Genomic DNA, 15,447 nt, shown 5'->3' with positions numbered 1-15,447 from the left:
GGGGGGAAAATTGAGAAGAAAAAATGAAAAATAAAATAAATTTTTTGGCATAACAGTCTTGTGGCGGTTACATAATAGCCGTAGCGGCCTTTACGTGATGGTCGCGGTCCGTAACGGCCGCTATGGCTGTGATTTTTCTTCCCACTAATTTTGCGGAGTGTAATGGTATTGATAACCCAAAAAACTGTTACGAAATGGTTGCAGTCATTATTTAAAACCATGGGTAGGAGGGTAGTGAAGAGTATTTAGGAGGGTAGGTGTAGGGAGTGAGAGTCTCTCTCTTCTCAAGGGATGGCTAGGGGCATTTTGATCTGGTCCATTTCTAGAATTGATAGCCTTGTTTGGTTTTTTACCCTCTTGGTCTTGGTAGATGTAAAAGAGAGGCGCTGATGGTCGTTCGCTTCTATTTATGGCCGTTCTAGACCCACTTTTTGGTCTTCTTTTGGGGATGAATTATATGCTGTTTTTGGATTTTGTTTCCCTAGATGGACTGATGGTGGTGGTTTCAATGTTAGGTTTTCTAGGGAGAACAAAAGGGGGAGGGAGGGTTACTTTGAGTATGTAGAATTTTGATAGGTCCATTAGAGATTGTGGCTTGAGGGACCAACCCTTGGGCAATGTGCTCTTTTTTTTTCCTTGGTTTGAAAGGGGTGAGAGGGCTAGGTTAGGGATTGTCGGTGGGGAGGTTACTATGAGTATGCTGAATTTGACAGGTTCATTAGGGATTGTGGTTTGAGGGAACAACCCTGGGCAATGCATTTTCTTTCTTTCTTTGAAGGGGTGAGAGGGCTAGGTTAGTTATATTTTTGTTTTGTAGTGATTGGGAGAATGAGTTTTCTAATCTTTTTCGAACTATTTTGCCTAGACTTGTGGCTTTCACTTTCTTGTCTTCTTGGAATCTGGCAAGGTTAAGTGGGGTCCTTCCCCTTTTCACTTTGAGAATGCTTGATCATGAATCATGATTCTTTCCCTCTTCTATTAGTAGGAGTGAGCATAATTTAGTTAAAACTGAATTGACTAAATTAACCAAGTAAATTCGTTTGGTTCCGTTAAAAAAATTATTTGGTTCGGTTTTCATTTTCGTTGAATTTCGGTTTTCAGTTTTCGGTTCGGTTCTTGGGTTCGGTTGATTCAGTTAACCGAATTAATCGAATATTCTAAATTAATAATATATAATTATATATATTATATATTAAAATATTTTATATATTATACATATACTAAATTTTTTTTATTTTTTATATATTATATATATATTAAAATTTGATATATATATTATATATATTATTTTGATTTATATATATTATATATATTATTTGTATTATATATATATTATATATATTATTTGTATTTTATATATATATATATATATACATATTAAAAATCTATATTTATATATATTAATATTAAATCAGTTAACCTATTTAGCCAAAATTCGGTTCAGTTGGCTTTGAGTTCGGTTAATGAGTTTTTTTTACTGAATTTTTTCGGTTAATTCGGTTAATTAACCTAATTCACCGTACTGACTGAATGTTCACCCCTATCTGTCAGAGAGACTTGGAGTGAGGTTTGGAGAGGGGTTGGGAAGTGTTTAGGACCATAAGTCTAAGCATCTTAAATGAGTCTTTGAAGATTTGGAATAGGGAGATTTTTGGGGATATTAGGTTCAAGAGGGCTAGAGAGAGTTGGACTTTTCAAATAGGAAAAAGGGAAGTGTTAGTCTTCGGAGAGTGAGGAGGCTAAATGAGTTCCAATGAAAAATGAGTTTGAGAATTTGGTTTTTAAGGACATAAGGAGTTGGAGGCAAAAGACAAAATTTAAATGGGTGAAAAGAGGCTATTCAAAATTTTTTCATAGGTTGGCTAATAGGAAGTTGAGAAAGCCTGATTAGGGAATTGGACTTCTAAGTGGGAGAGCTTATGTCAAATCCTCATTTGTTTGCCGTTGAGATTATTATTATTATATTTTGGTTGAATCTTCACATGGAAGAAGATGTTTGTAGGCCAATATTGAAGGTTTGGATTGGAATCCCACTGTTCGTAATCAAGTGAGTTGGATGGAAAGACCTTTTGAGGAGGAAGTGAAAGTAATTGTATTTGGGATGGAGAGGGATAAGGCTCCAGGTCCGGATGGGTTTAGTATTTTCTTTTACTTTTTTTTTTTCTTTTTTTTCAAGATTACTGGATGTGGTAAGGGTGATCTTGTTGAAAGTTTTTAATGAATTTTATTGGAATGAGATCGTGAGCAAGAGTATGACCTCAACTTTTATTGATTTGGTGCTGAAGAGGAATATATTTGTTAAGATGGCTAATTTTAGACCAATTATTTTGGTGAAAAGTGTGTATAAGATCATTGCTAGTGTATTTGTTTGGGGTAGGCAGATTGTAGATGCTATTTTGGGTTCTAATAAGGTAGTGGAGGAGGTTTCTAGAAGGAATGAGAAGGGATTATTTTTAAATTGGATTTTGAAAAGGCTTGTCATAGTGTAAGTTGGGTTGGGATTTTTTAGATAAGATATTTGCTAGGAAGGGGTTTGGGGAGCATTGGTAGTCTTGGATGAAAGGTTTCTTGTCTAATTCTTTCTTTTTATTTATTGTGGATGAACCTAGATCATGGTTTAGAGTGACATGGGGCGTTAGATGAGGGGATCTATTCTCCTTTTTTGTTGATGTTGGTGATTGATGTTTTAAGTAGAATGGTTGAAAGGGCTGTGGATAGTGGTCTGGTGAAAGGGTTGGGAGCAGGTAGAGGGGGTTTTTGTGTCCCATTTGCGGATGATACTATGCTTTTCTTAGGTGATTATGGAGATTCTTTGTTGAATGTTTTTACTGTTCTTCAAATCTTTGGGGGTTTCTATGCTTAAGATTAAATAGTGGTGGAGTGATATTGCAGCTATTAATCTTGAGTTCCAGTAGATCTTGGGAGTCTGCTTTCCTAGTGGGTTGTGGTCTTTTTCGATTGGCCCTTCTCCTATTTAGAGTCTCATTAGTTTGTAATCCTAGGTTGGTGGGTAATTCTTTAGCCTAGCATGATATCACGAACTTTACTTGTGGGTGGGCCTTGATCCATTGATAAGGTTGCCTCATTGTGACCTGCTTATTACATGTTTAAACTGCAGAAGTAGCCTTTCCACACATAGGGGTAAGTCTGCCTGCTTCTGACCCTCTTGAAGCCCCACCTTTGAAAGAGCCTTGTGCTCTGGCTGTCCTTTTATTTCATGGGCTGTTCTTGGTGCAATTCTATTTTTGTGTTGTTTGAACATTTATCAGTGCATTTCTATAGTTGTGTTTGAATATTTATCATTGCCAGTTTTTGTATATTGAAATCCTTTTTGGTTTGTCTTTGCATTTCTCGATTTTCTTGACTGTCTATGTTCTGCAGGTGACTTGTTTGTTTATGCAATTTCCTGAAGTTGCTTGGCAGCTATCTTTCTTGCAGTGGTGAGCACTTGTCTTAATGTTATTCCTTGATGGTGTTCTATATAACAGCTGCCCTTCTTTTATGCGTGTGCTTTTTTTTTTTTAAAATAATTCTAAACTGCAAACTATGAAATAATTTGAGATAAATTATTTCTTTACGTGGCGTGAAAAAAATCATGATATATGTATTTGGTCTCCTTTCAGCATTGTTGGTGTGTGCCATCTATTTTGTAGGACATATATGTTCCTGGCCAGATTAGGTGAATTTGCGACTTGACAGGCTTCACAGATCAATGTTGTGTCTGAACAGTAAGTTCTATTAGACTATGTATACTGGCTGAAAGTATTTAAAAAATTCTTAACCATTTTGTTCATTCCATGATGTATTTTGCAAATTATAGTGTGGAATCTTACACATTCATCTGGTATCACAGTTGATTTTCATGCATTCTCTTGGATAACATGGTTCCACTTATCATTCTATCACTAAGGTCATGAGCTGCAGTTATCTCGTATGTGTCTACTAGCGCATATGATCCCTTGAACACTCAGCTCTTGAAGGTATGTATGGTTAATTGTACTATTGGAATGAGAGTTGCATTGGATTTTTATATTGACATTTAGCAAGACTGCAGCATTATGCAATTTGAGTACAACAGTTTGTGTCTGCTGCTGCTGCTTTGACTTGTTCCCATAGACAAAACTGAATGCTCAATTATATAATATTTTGTGCATTGTTATGCAATTTAGTGACTGAAAGATTCAGTCGATAATTTGTTTTGATCAATGATTAACTTGTTAAGGAATGGATTTTGCAATTTCTGTTTTGATATCTGAATGTGATGAGTGAAAATTTCCAATGGTATCTTAGAGAAATATACAAAATATACAATTTTCATCATTAATGCTGTGTTTCGGAGCATAGATTTTTGAATTTGGAAAAGTCTGGTATTGTACAAAATAGGACATAATGTAATAATTGTATTGAATTTTGTTAAATTCCGAAAATCTAAGTTAAGTTTTGAACTCTATGCTCCCAAACACTGCATGAAGGTTTTCCAAGTGCGTAGACTCAAAAGATGAATGGACAATACAGTTTGTTAAAGGAACAAAGCGCACTAAGGTGGGTGGGGGTAACCAAGGCATAGTGTCACGGGCTAAGCTTGTTTAGGGTATTATGCTTGCCTATGTCCGCTTGTCTCGTGTGCTTGGGATGAGTTTCCATCATGTAAATACTAGTGTAGGGTTATTTTTCTACTACTAGTGTCTTTGTATGCCAAATAAGGCAGTATGACTTTTCGGTCACTTTGATGTTTCCTAGTGCTAGAGTGAGAATGACCTAGAGCTCTTTAGGGGAGGGTGAGTGTTCATCAGTCATTGTAAAACTCACTAGCTTTTGTCAACGTGTTTAGCCTACTTCCTTCGCTAAGCACACAATGTCAACGGAGGTGGTGTTAATGAATTACATTTGCTTCAATGTTTACTGACTTTCATGAATGCTTACTGTTTCCGCTGCCATTTGATTGAATGCTAATGAAAGTGTTTTGTGGATGAATGTTAGTAAACGATAGGTTGACTAGTTAAACAAGAGTGCTTTAGCTAGCGCCGCGCAGCCCTTTCATAGCGGTGTGAAAATAGTCGGACTGTGACAAATAGGCATGTTTGAGGAAGACGGATGCCCAATTATTGGATATGCATTTATAATACATATTTTGGCGGTAGGCAAGTCATGTATTTGTGTTTTGTGTGTGTCTGTGTGTGATATTATGCAAATGGTAAATCATTTGACATCACAGCCTATGTGCTTCGTGTACATTGTCCCCTTTTTTTATTTCACCCACTGCAATTTTTTTTGTTCTTAAAAAAAAAGAACTAATGTTTACTGCATGAATCCATCCAATGAAAGTAAACTCTTACTTGAAATTGAGTAAATCTATACTGTCTTTCCATAGTCTTGCCCATTTCTCTCTGCGCACAGAAAGAGATGTTAAATTATGATATTTTCTTTCCCTTTTTTTTACTCGAATATAATACACACACATACACACATATGTGTATTTTTTGTTTTTGTGGGGGGTGGGGGAGAGAAGGGGAGGGGATCTGTACTGAAGTATGTGAACTCTGCCATGTGCTCTAGAAGATCCCTATCACTTAAGCCACTGCATTGTGATTTGTGATATTTAAGAACTAAGGAAAAAAAAAAATTTATTTAGAGAAAAAAAAAAATGCAAGACTGAACACAAGAAGTCCCTCCCACAAAGACAAAAAACCAAAAAGGGAAAAAATAATGCAGACCACAAATGCTATCTCAGTTATTAAAACTCTCTAGTCACTTTGAACATGAGTTAAAAGGAACTCTTGCAATTGCCTTGCCTATTGAGACAAAAGTGAAGCAAGGTATATCACTTTATCCCAAAGAAAACAGAGGCAAAGAGAAGTATTGCTAAAGATCCTCAAATTCCTCTCTAGCCAAATAGAACACTATACAAAGCTAAGTACGGTCCCCGTAAAACCCTGTAATCCCTCCTATGTCCTAAATTTTGAAAACTCAAAAGAAACAGTTTCTCCATAGAATTGCTATATTGATTTAAAATCTAATTATTTATTTTCATGGATTGAGATAAATTTTTTGTCATTAATAATAACAGAAAAAAGTAGTAATAGACGACCTTCTCCACTTCCCCCATCTTGCACCCAAATTCTTCCTAAGAAAATTTTTTTTTAAAAGTTTCCAACTGATGTAATAAAAGTGGAATTTGTATTGCTAGGAATCACTTCTTTTGCATAAACTCCTGAATCACCTTCATCAAATCAGGTTTATGTCCTAACATTGCTGGAATGAGGAAAAAACAAAATTGAACCCGTTCAGTCCAGGAGCCTTTTCTGTGTCCATGTAAAAAACTGCCTCCTATCCACCACCTCCTCAAAAGGCCTCTTCAAACCCCTCCTGTAGGATGCCAGAGATGGGGCAGCAATCCAATCCCTTAATCATAGGTCATGCAAAACTTCCTCCATGTAGAGGTTCCTATAAAACCCAGTGATCTCCATAATTTCATCCTGATCTCTAATAACATTCTCTATGCTGTCCAATTCTTTAATCACATTCTTCCATCCACCATTGACTACCCTAAGAAAAAACTTAGTGCCACAATCCCCCTCTTTAGCCCATTTAATTCTTATTGTGTGTCACCTACTCATTCCCTTGAAGAGTATCTCTTAACTCATTTTGGAGAGTTACTGTCCTTGAAAGTAGAAACCTACTCATTAGTTACAAAGTCCAAATTCTCTATAATGATCAATAGCCTCTATCTCTTTAAAAATTCTAGTCTTCTTAACCCTCATATCATCCAAAATCTCCACATTCCATTTCTTCAAAGCTAATTTAAGCAATTTCAATCTCTTCATAAAGCTGAGCCCTTCCCACCCATCAACCAAACAATTCTTCCCACACTAAAAGAATGGAAAGCAGATGGGGTTATCCACATATTTTTTGATTGACATTATTATGATGCCACCTAACCTGGGAAGAGTTCAGAATAAGAGGAAAATGGCTGGATACCAGCCTAACAAGAATCTCCCATGAGAATTAGGAAAAAATATGCACTGGATAACTTCCCAATTGAAGCTTGAAGATGTTTAGGGGATATTGAAACTATCTGGTTAACAAATATTTTCAACACTATTTAAAACCAAGAGAATGCCACAGGAGTGGAGGCAAAGCACAATAAACCTTTATACAAAAACGAAAGTGATATTCAAAACTAGAATAGCTACTATGGAATCAAACCTATGAGCCATACGATGAAACTATAGGAAAGGACAATCGTACAAAGAATAAGGTTAGAAACGAGGGTCTTATAGAATCAATTCAATTTTTTGCCTGGGAGGTCGACAATAGAAGCAAATCATCTTCTAAGAAGGTTAATGGAAAAATTTAGGGAAAAGAAGAGGGTTTTGTGTATGGATTTAATTGACCTTTAGAAAGGGTATATGATAAGAGTACCTAGGGAAGTCGTTTTATGGGTTTTGGAGATGAAGGGAGTATGGAGTAGATATACTAATGTCATTAAGGATATGTATGATAGAGTAACGACCAATGTTAGGATTGAAGGAGGAGTGTCTAAAGAATTTCCAATCACAATAGGGTATGTCAAGGTTTTACATTGAGTTCGTACCTTTTTGCTTTAGTGATCAATGAACTTACTGGGAATATCCAAAATGAGATCCTATGGTGTATGTTGTTTGCAAAGATATTGTTCTAATTGATGAAAGTAGGAGTGGGGTAGAATATAAGTTAGAATCATAGAGAAAAACTGTAGAGTCTAGAGGCTTTACAATAAGTACAAATAAGACATAATATATGAAATGTGAACTTTAGCCATGTAAGAGGGAATATTGGAGATAAGATTAAAATTAATAATCAAGAAATTATTAGTACTAGTAGATTTTGATACCCTAGATCTATCATACAAGTGGAGGGAGACATCGAAGATGTAATACCTAGAGTTAAAGCAGGTTAGGTAATAGGAGTGCTTTAGGCATGTTGTATGATTGTAGTATACCCTCAAAAAATTTGAAGGAAAGTTTTATGGGACGGCTATAAGACCAGCCATGTTATGTAGATCAAAATCTTGGAAAATTAAGAAACCGCATATCCAAAAAGTAAAAGTTGCATAAATGCGTATACTAAGGTGGATGGTTGGTATAACTTTAAAGCATAGATTGAGGAACAAACATATCCACAATAAGGCAGGCATAGGACCGGTAGAAGATAAGATAAGAGAGGGGGCGACTTAGATGGTTTTGGCCTTTGAAAAATAGGCAAAGTAGTGCTTCAGAAAAGGGGAGTTGGTTATTGTTAATGGTAGTAGAAGGGGTAGACGTAGGCTTAAAATAACTTGGAATGAGGTTGTGAGAAATGATCTAATAGCTCTTAAGCTAGGCAAGAAAAAATGCCCTTGATCGTGTGAATTGGCAGAAAAAGAATTCATAAAGCTGACCCCACTTGGTGGTACTTAAGTCCTGTTGTTGTACTCTGTACTATACAAGAATCTATCACACCACAGACAGACTAGCCAGGGAGTGTTCTCCACCAATAGACCAATTGAACAATGGGAAGTCAGGCAACTTACAAAAATTGATAAAACTATAAAAAATATGCATACTAGACATATCCTAGAGGCCTAGACCCACCCTAATTCATCGGAAATCTAACAACATTAAAATTTTCGCCTAAAATCCATCTAGGAGCACAAAATCCAAAAGCATAAAAAGATCCTTCCATGACAAGGATCAAAGGCCCATAAAGGTTAAAGAAATCCAGAACTGACGCTAATTCCAGTAAACAGAGAGTGAAAGAACCAGCATGACTGTCGCCTAGGAGGCATGTATAGTATACCACTCTACAATTTGTCCTCCAAAAGCCTTAGAAGAGGGAAGCCATGTCCACTCCTTAAACCACACATTCCAAACACTCCTAATCAGATTCCTACCAACCAGTTGAAAGTTGATACTTAGTTTCCTGCAACAAAACAATGCAAGGATGCACCCTCAAGACAACTTATCTAACTACCCAATGCTTATTCGTATCACCTAAATCCCTCAAATTCCAGCAAAAATTCCTCATATAACCTATTTAGTACTACCTACCCCTACCCTTCTTCCCCCCATAATTGATAGATGAAGATGATTTTTGCTACTCTTTTTCTACTTTTTTTTTTTCTCTTTTTCTAACATAGTATTTGTGTTGAAATTGTCACCCTAATCTCTTGGTTAACAAATTTCAACCCCATACCCTCAAGAAGAGAGTCACGTTCATCCAGTTCCCAACTGGATGTGGACACAGCATCCCCATTTTCCATTAGAGCTATTTGTCATAAAATAGGCTTATTAGTAGATTCAACTTGCAATGAAGTAGCCAAGATACTTTAGTTTAGAGTAAGATTATCAAAAGAGCTCATAGAACGGTCATTAACAGGTAAATTGCTTTTACCAGATAAAGAAGGCAAACAAGTAGTGGGAGAAAGTATTTGAACAGGAACCAAAATTTAAAGCATTCCCCATAGTCAAAACATTGTTTGGACTTGCAGTGTTTTTCATAAAGTGGGCAGAAAAGTGAAGAGTGGAAAAACCAGGTAGACCTCTCTTATCATCACCCCTTTCCCTTTCACCCTCAAGGATATCTGCCTTTCCTGAGAAAAAGTCTAGAAATAATGCCTTTTGCCACTGCAAACAGTTCAGATAAGCCAACCTGATTCTCTGTTTTTTCATCCTTTTTCCTTGACTGATCAAGAAGCAAGCACTCTCAGCTTTAAAAAGACTATCCAAGTCGTCCTCAGTGTCATCAACATTCGGTTCTGAACCACCTTCATCCTGTATCACCCCCATTACAACCCAGGGCCTTTGGGACAGTTGCAAAAACTGAAGTGATCGGAACCAAGGGATTAATTGTGTTGAGTTTTGGCCCTAAAGCAGACTTCAGGGTTCAGACCTAGATTCGTGGTAAATTTAAATTCTGTTCTTCTGTCCTGAGCTCTGTGCCTGGTGGTCAATACTGGTTCTCATCAGATCGCTGTCTGCTACCCCCTACCATAGCTATTTCCTATTTTGAAAACTTGGCTGCATTTTTTATTGCTGTTGCACTCTTGTTTTTTTATTTTTTAAGTAAAGAATAGAAGTTATAGGAGCATGTTAGAATTAAGAAAAGCAAAACCATAAGGGGAGTCTCCACTCTAATAGTATAGATCTGATTGATAATTTATTTAGCAGCATAGTAATTAAAGTCATGCTTGGATTTTATTAACATTTAGCTGACCTCACCTAGTGGGACTTGAGGCTTGGTTTGTTGTTGTTGTTGTTGTCAGATTTATATATGGTAGCCATTGAACTCATATTCATCAGTCCGAAAAGTGATGACATTTCTAATAATTTAATGATATCATAATTGGCATGCTAATGTGAGTATGGGTAAGGCTACTGTTAATGTTATAAACGTCATTGCTAACTATGGTAGTGTTCGAGCCTTTGGGTGGATGATCCCTTGGATGAAGAGCAAAGTTGGGAAAGATGAGGGAATATTCAATCAATAATCATAATCCTAGCCATCTAAGAATTTAGGGCAAAATGATAGTTTTTACTCTACTACAGTTATGATATATGACTAACACACAAAAATGTGTTTTATGGATTAACAAATATCTTTTAACTGATTTGATCCATTTACACAGCAGATATAAATATTACAATCCATACCTGAATTGTTTAATGTGTGTATGCTCTTAAATTTTGGTAATTTTAATGAGATTTTGGTCAAAATTCCAAATTTGGGAGGGTTCATAATAAAATCAGCATACAACCTCTTTTGCAACATGGGTATAAATTCAGGAATTTGCATGATTTTGGATGAAAATTTGGATGTACTGGTCAAAATTTCAAGAAATCAAATTACAAACGAAGAAACACAAGAAAAATTTAGATTTTTAAATTTTTTTTTGGTTTTGCCTCGAAATTCTTCATAATCCTGCATTTTAATATTTCCAAAAGTTTCAATCATAATTTCCATAATTTATCATAAATTTGTGATTTTTATTTGGAATGAGGTTGAAATTTCTTTGAAAATCAATGTTTCTATTGAAATTTTTGTAAATTGAGACCCTCAAAATTTTAGTCCTTGAATTTATGCCGATTAAATATGATTCAGTTTAAGTGGTTGGATGCTGATCAGATAAACACAGTTCCCTAACTGTTTTTGCTAGCTACAGTGCTTACCCACTTGACATGCATGATGCATCATATTCTAGGATTGAAACACTAATTTTAATGACAGAACAAGCAACTTAAGAGGCCATTTGGTACCACTATCAAATTATAAAAACGAAAAGCAAAAACGAAATCTAAACACCAGAAACAGAAACTAGAAATCGAAACCAGCGACATGTTTGGTTATTTTTAGAAATAAAATAAATTAAAAACCTGATTAAACAAGTGGCCTTTTTGGTTCTTGAATCAAATAATAATTACAAAAATATGATTAAAATAATAAAACTATGAAGTAATATAAATTTAAAATACTATAATAAAAATAAAATTATTAAAGTTATTTTACTTAATTATTATATTTCAAAATTCACTTTACAAGAACAATCTTACTGTATATGACAATTGAAATATAGTAAAAATATTTTTTAAATGACTTTATTATTATTTTTTATTGTTTTGAAATTTTATGGGCATTTTTTTATTTTAATTATATTTTAAATTCATATGATCATTTTATTTTAATTTTAATTAATAACATATGGATAAAATAAATTTTATGATACAGAAAAAGGTAATTATGGATAAATATTCTGGCAATAGATTGCCTAAACAATTGAAAACCATATGACTTGGTTTTCAATTTTTTGGCAAATAGATAAAAACTGTCTACAGAAATAGAAAATTGGCAACGTAAACAAATGCATTTTTGATGATCTGTTTCTTCATTGTAAAACGGAAACGCAACTTCGAATGCGGAATTCAAAGGGATCAAACAGGAAATGATATTCAGAATCATAGAACTATAATGAAATATACGATCAACCAACATTTCTTGAATTTGAAAGAGTTAGAAGAAATGGTTTGATGCTCTTATTTTTATTTCTCGAACCGAGAGATCCATGAATCAGGATCCTAATGCATATAGATACAAATGGTTCAATGGGAGCAAGAATTTCTAGGAACATTTCATTTCTGAGCAGAAGGGTCGCTTTCAAGCAGTGTTCAATCGATTACGTATTAATCAATATTCGATTGATTGGTTTGGGGTTATAGACAAAAAAATTTGTTGAAGTCACTTCGTTTCTTTTTGTCCAAGTCACTTCTTTTTTTGTCCAGACTGAAAATAAAGAACATAAATGATACCAAGCAGGCAACCTTTCTAATAATGGATGATCATAGACAATACCACTTGAAAGGATTGGATGTGGTTGAGACTTGAAAACCAGTACTAGTAGAGCTAGCATCCAACTAGTACAGACCTTTTGATTCATGTTCTCCTTCTACAATATCTTCATGAAAGTAACTACAACAGAAATAGGCTGGAACTTAGTAACTCAAAAAATCTTGCATGTTAGTATGGTATTATACCAAGCTTGTGGTATTCTTATTAAAGTACGATTGAGAAGTTTGATAGATTTGAGTCATGTTATTTACCCAGAATACAACTCCTTCAGATGTTCCCTAGTGTTGCAGAATTTAGCAACATTACATGAAAAACTGACGTGTGACTATTCCCTGTGCATTCCTTTTGTAGCCATTCTGCATATTTCTCGTATGTTATTAAGAGGGACTCACTGTTGGAGAAACTTCCACAGTTGCAACCCTTAACATATAATTCCGCTTGTTTAATTTAAAGGAATTGTATAAAGAGCTCTGCAACATTATTAGAATTTGTAATGCAAGGGTCACTCTGGATGAACCCATTTCTGTACAAAATATCTCAAACCTGGACAAAAATTTAGCTAAATAAAATCACCGACACAGCCAATATAATACACCATAGGAATATTCAAATCATAGAAAGTAAGCAAATAAGCAACTAAATCAGTCACTCGGATTTCCAATCCTTGTTTCCCAAAAACAGTGTAAAAATGGAAAAACAGATCATGAATAAATAATTATAATCCAAGAGATAGGCCTACTACACTATGTGAAACCTGCAACTAGCAATCCACAAATCAGGAAGCAGGAATACAAGAACTCCAAGAAAACATGTATAGCTTTCTCTAACAGAAACTGATCCCAGAAAGTAAGACCTAGAACACCCGACAAAGTTAAATGCACAGTGGCAACTCCAAAGCATGGATCAGCACCACAAATCCAGCAGTTAAACAGTTAAAGAGCCCTCACACAGCAGGTCAAAAGCACTTTTTATTGCCCTGTTACATGATGCATCTACTACCAGTCCACTAAAAAAATCAACACTTTAAGAATCTTTCTAAACAGCAGTCATTGAAGGGTAAAAGTAGGAGGAAAGAACCAGTTAAGTATGTCTCAGGAACTAGGGTTTTGCCTATCATTTAGCTTCAAACCATTGAACTAACTTCGCAAGTGGGGTTGGTAGAAAGAAGAACTGGGCTGGAATGATTTGCATCTGACCCCTTAATGGTGCTGGAAGTTATGGTCACTTGGAGTTCTGAGTTCTAGAAGATGAAGAACCTACTTTCTGGCAGAAATTGGTGATGACAGTAAATAAGAAGAAATCTGAGAGAACGAAACCAGTGCTTTGTTATCTTGTTTCAAGTTTCCATGATTGTGAAAACCAGAGAACAGAAGATGTACATAATCTGATATTAACAAGACAGAAATAAAGGTTTCCGTGGAGTAAAAAAGTCAATAAAAATGTTATTTTATTTTTTTTAAATGTAAATTTTTTTTTTTAAATGTAGTGAGATGTTATATCTTAATATTTTGGAAATATTCCTATTTTTATTTAACTCTTGCTGGATAGCTTCTATGAAAAAGGATATAGCTGAGTTGTATGGCATGATTTCTGCGGCACTTCTCATTACATGTTTTATGGATTTGATTATTTTCTCTGTTTGTTTGCGTATCATGCTTCACTTTCTTTAGTCTCACTAAACAAGATGTTTTTCTTTTCAGACGTAATTAAATTATGTGGCCTATTTGTGCCTGGCCTTGGGAGTGCTGGATCCTGAAGAAAGTCTTCCACCATGTCACCTCTTTTGTTCAGCTTGCTTCCATTATCTGAAAGGCAAAACCTGCTGCAAATGTGGAGACGTTGGATGATGGCTCGTAAATTTTCTGCTGTGTGGAGCTTCCTTGAAATTCTCTATTCTCATTTGGGGAACCACACCATCCGAGCAAAACGTATGGAGGTACGAGTCAGTGTTCATGATTGTGTTGCACAATGGTGTTGGTTTGGCTGATATTCCAAAATTCTGTCAGGCCATCCATTGTTTAGCTTCTAATGATTGATATGGTATTCAAACTTATGTGTGATAGTCCCTGGAAAGTTGTAGCTTAGCTGTTTGGTTTCTGCTACCTACTGTTGTGTGAGAAATAGTTTCAGTAGGATGTAATAAAATGCTGTATCATTCGGAGTCATAATCTCTTTGGAGTTGATCCTCAAATTTTGGAACAAATTATGACAAGTTAATTTATTTGTTAAGCATTGTGTGTTTGAAACATTGTGCAGTTGTTTACTCTATTTATAGTAGGTGAATAGGATATCAGTTGGGGAGATAAATTTATGTAAATGCATTGGTCAATGTTGCGCCGAAAGGGTAGCTCTGGCATGAACATGCTATGTCAATATTCTGTTCTGAAAACGGGATGTTGAATGAGAGGGATCAAGATATTCAAGTTTCTCTTTGTGCAGCTTTAGTTCTGTCTGAATGAAGGGTTTATTTGTGGAAACAATAGGAAATAAAAATATAGAAATTTACTTTCATTGCATTTTCTTGATATCAAATATTATTAAAAATAAAATTTTATTTTAATATGATTAACAATTAAGGAAAATTAAGTGTTAAGGATGTGTTAAATCAAACTTTTGTTCACTTATTCTGTATATATATATATATATATTTTAAAAAACAGATGTGAAAACGTAACTCAATTTGTGTTCTTTTATTTCTAAGGACATTTGGTTTGTGGTTGTTGATGTCAAATAATCGATTGCCACTCCAAAAGCTAGTGAGTGGGTGATTTATGAATATTTGTGGTGACTTTTAAGATTTGCAATATGAAAATAAATTCTTGGGAGGTTTTGGTCGCCTTCAAGGATCTCTTACATACCTAAGTCAATAAATAAGTTAAGAGAATTGAAACGGAAATAACTTTTGAGTTAGTGAGAGTTCTGATTTTGACATTTTGATTGTGCATTTTTTTTTTTTTGAAGGGGAGAATTATTGCTATTCTTGTAGCCTGGTCTTTTACACGTTCCTCACTATAGGAAGATGTACTTGTCATTTGCAAGTGGGCATTTCTTTGATGATGTGGGTAGTTATTCTTGAGTTAATAATTG

General features: G+C 35.0%; 1 protein-coding gene across 1 annotated transcript in view; it reads left to right on the top strand.

Moving 5' to 3' along the window:
• The window catches only part of LOC131165664 (uncharacterized), a 35,862-nt gene extending 21,254 nt beyond the window's left edge, over nt 1–14,608 (top strand). Inside the window, exons 5-8 of the mRNA XM_058124042.1 lie at nt 3,382–3,440; nt 3,654–3,728; nt 3,854–3,980; nt 14,061–14,608. Of these exons, the coding sequence (XP_057980025.1) occupies nt 3,382–3,410 (29 nt within the window). The 3' untranslated portion in view covers nt 3,411–3,440; nt 3,654–3,728; nt 3,854–3,980; nt 14,061–14,608. The remainder of the gene's footprint in view (nt 1–3,381; nt 3,441–3,653; nt 3,729–3,853; nt 3,981–14,060) is intronic.
• Nucleotides 14,609–15,447: the final 839 nt, after the last annotated feature.

The sequence above is a fragment of the Malania oleifera genome, chromosome 1, assembly GCF_029873635.1.
Source record: "Malania oleifera isolate guangnan ecotype guangnan chromosome 1, ASM2987363v1, whole genome shotgun sequence".
In the NCBI taxonomy this organism is placed as follows: Eukaryota; Viridiplantae; Streptophyta; class Magnoliopsida; order Santalales; family Ximeniaceae; genus Malania; species Malania oleifera.
This window is presented reverse-complemented; position numbering and strand designations above follow the sequence as displayed.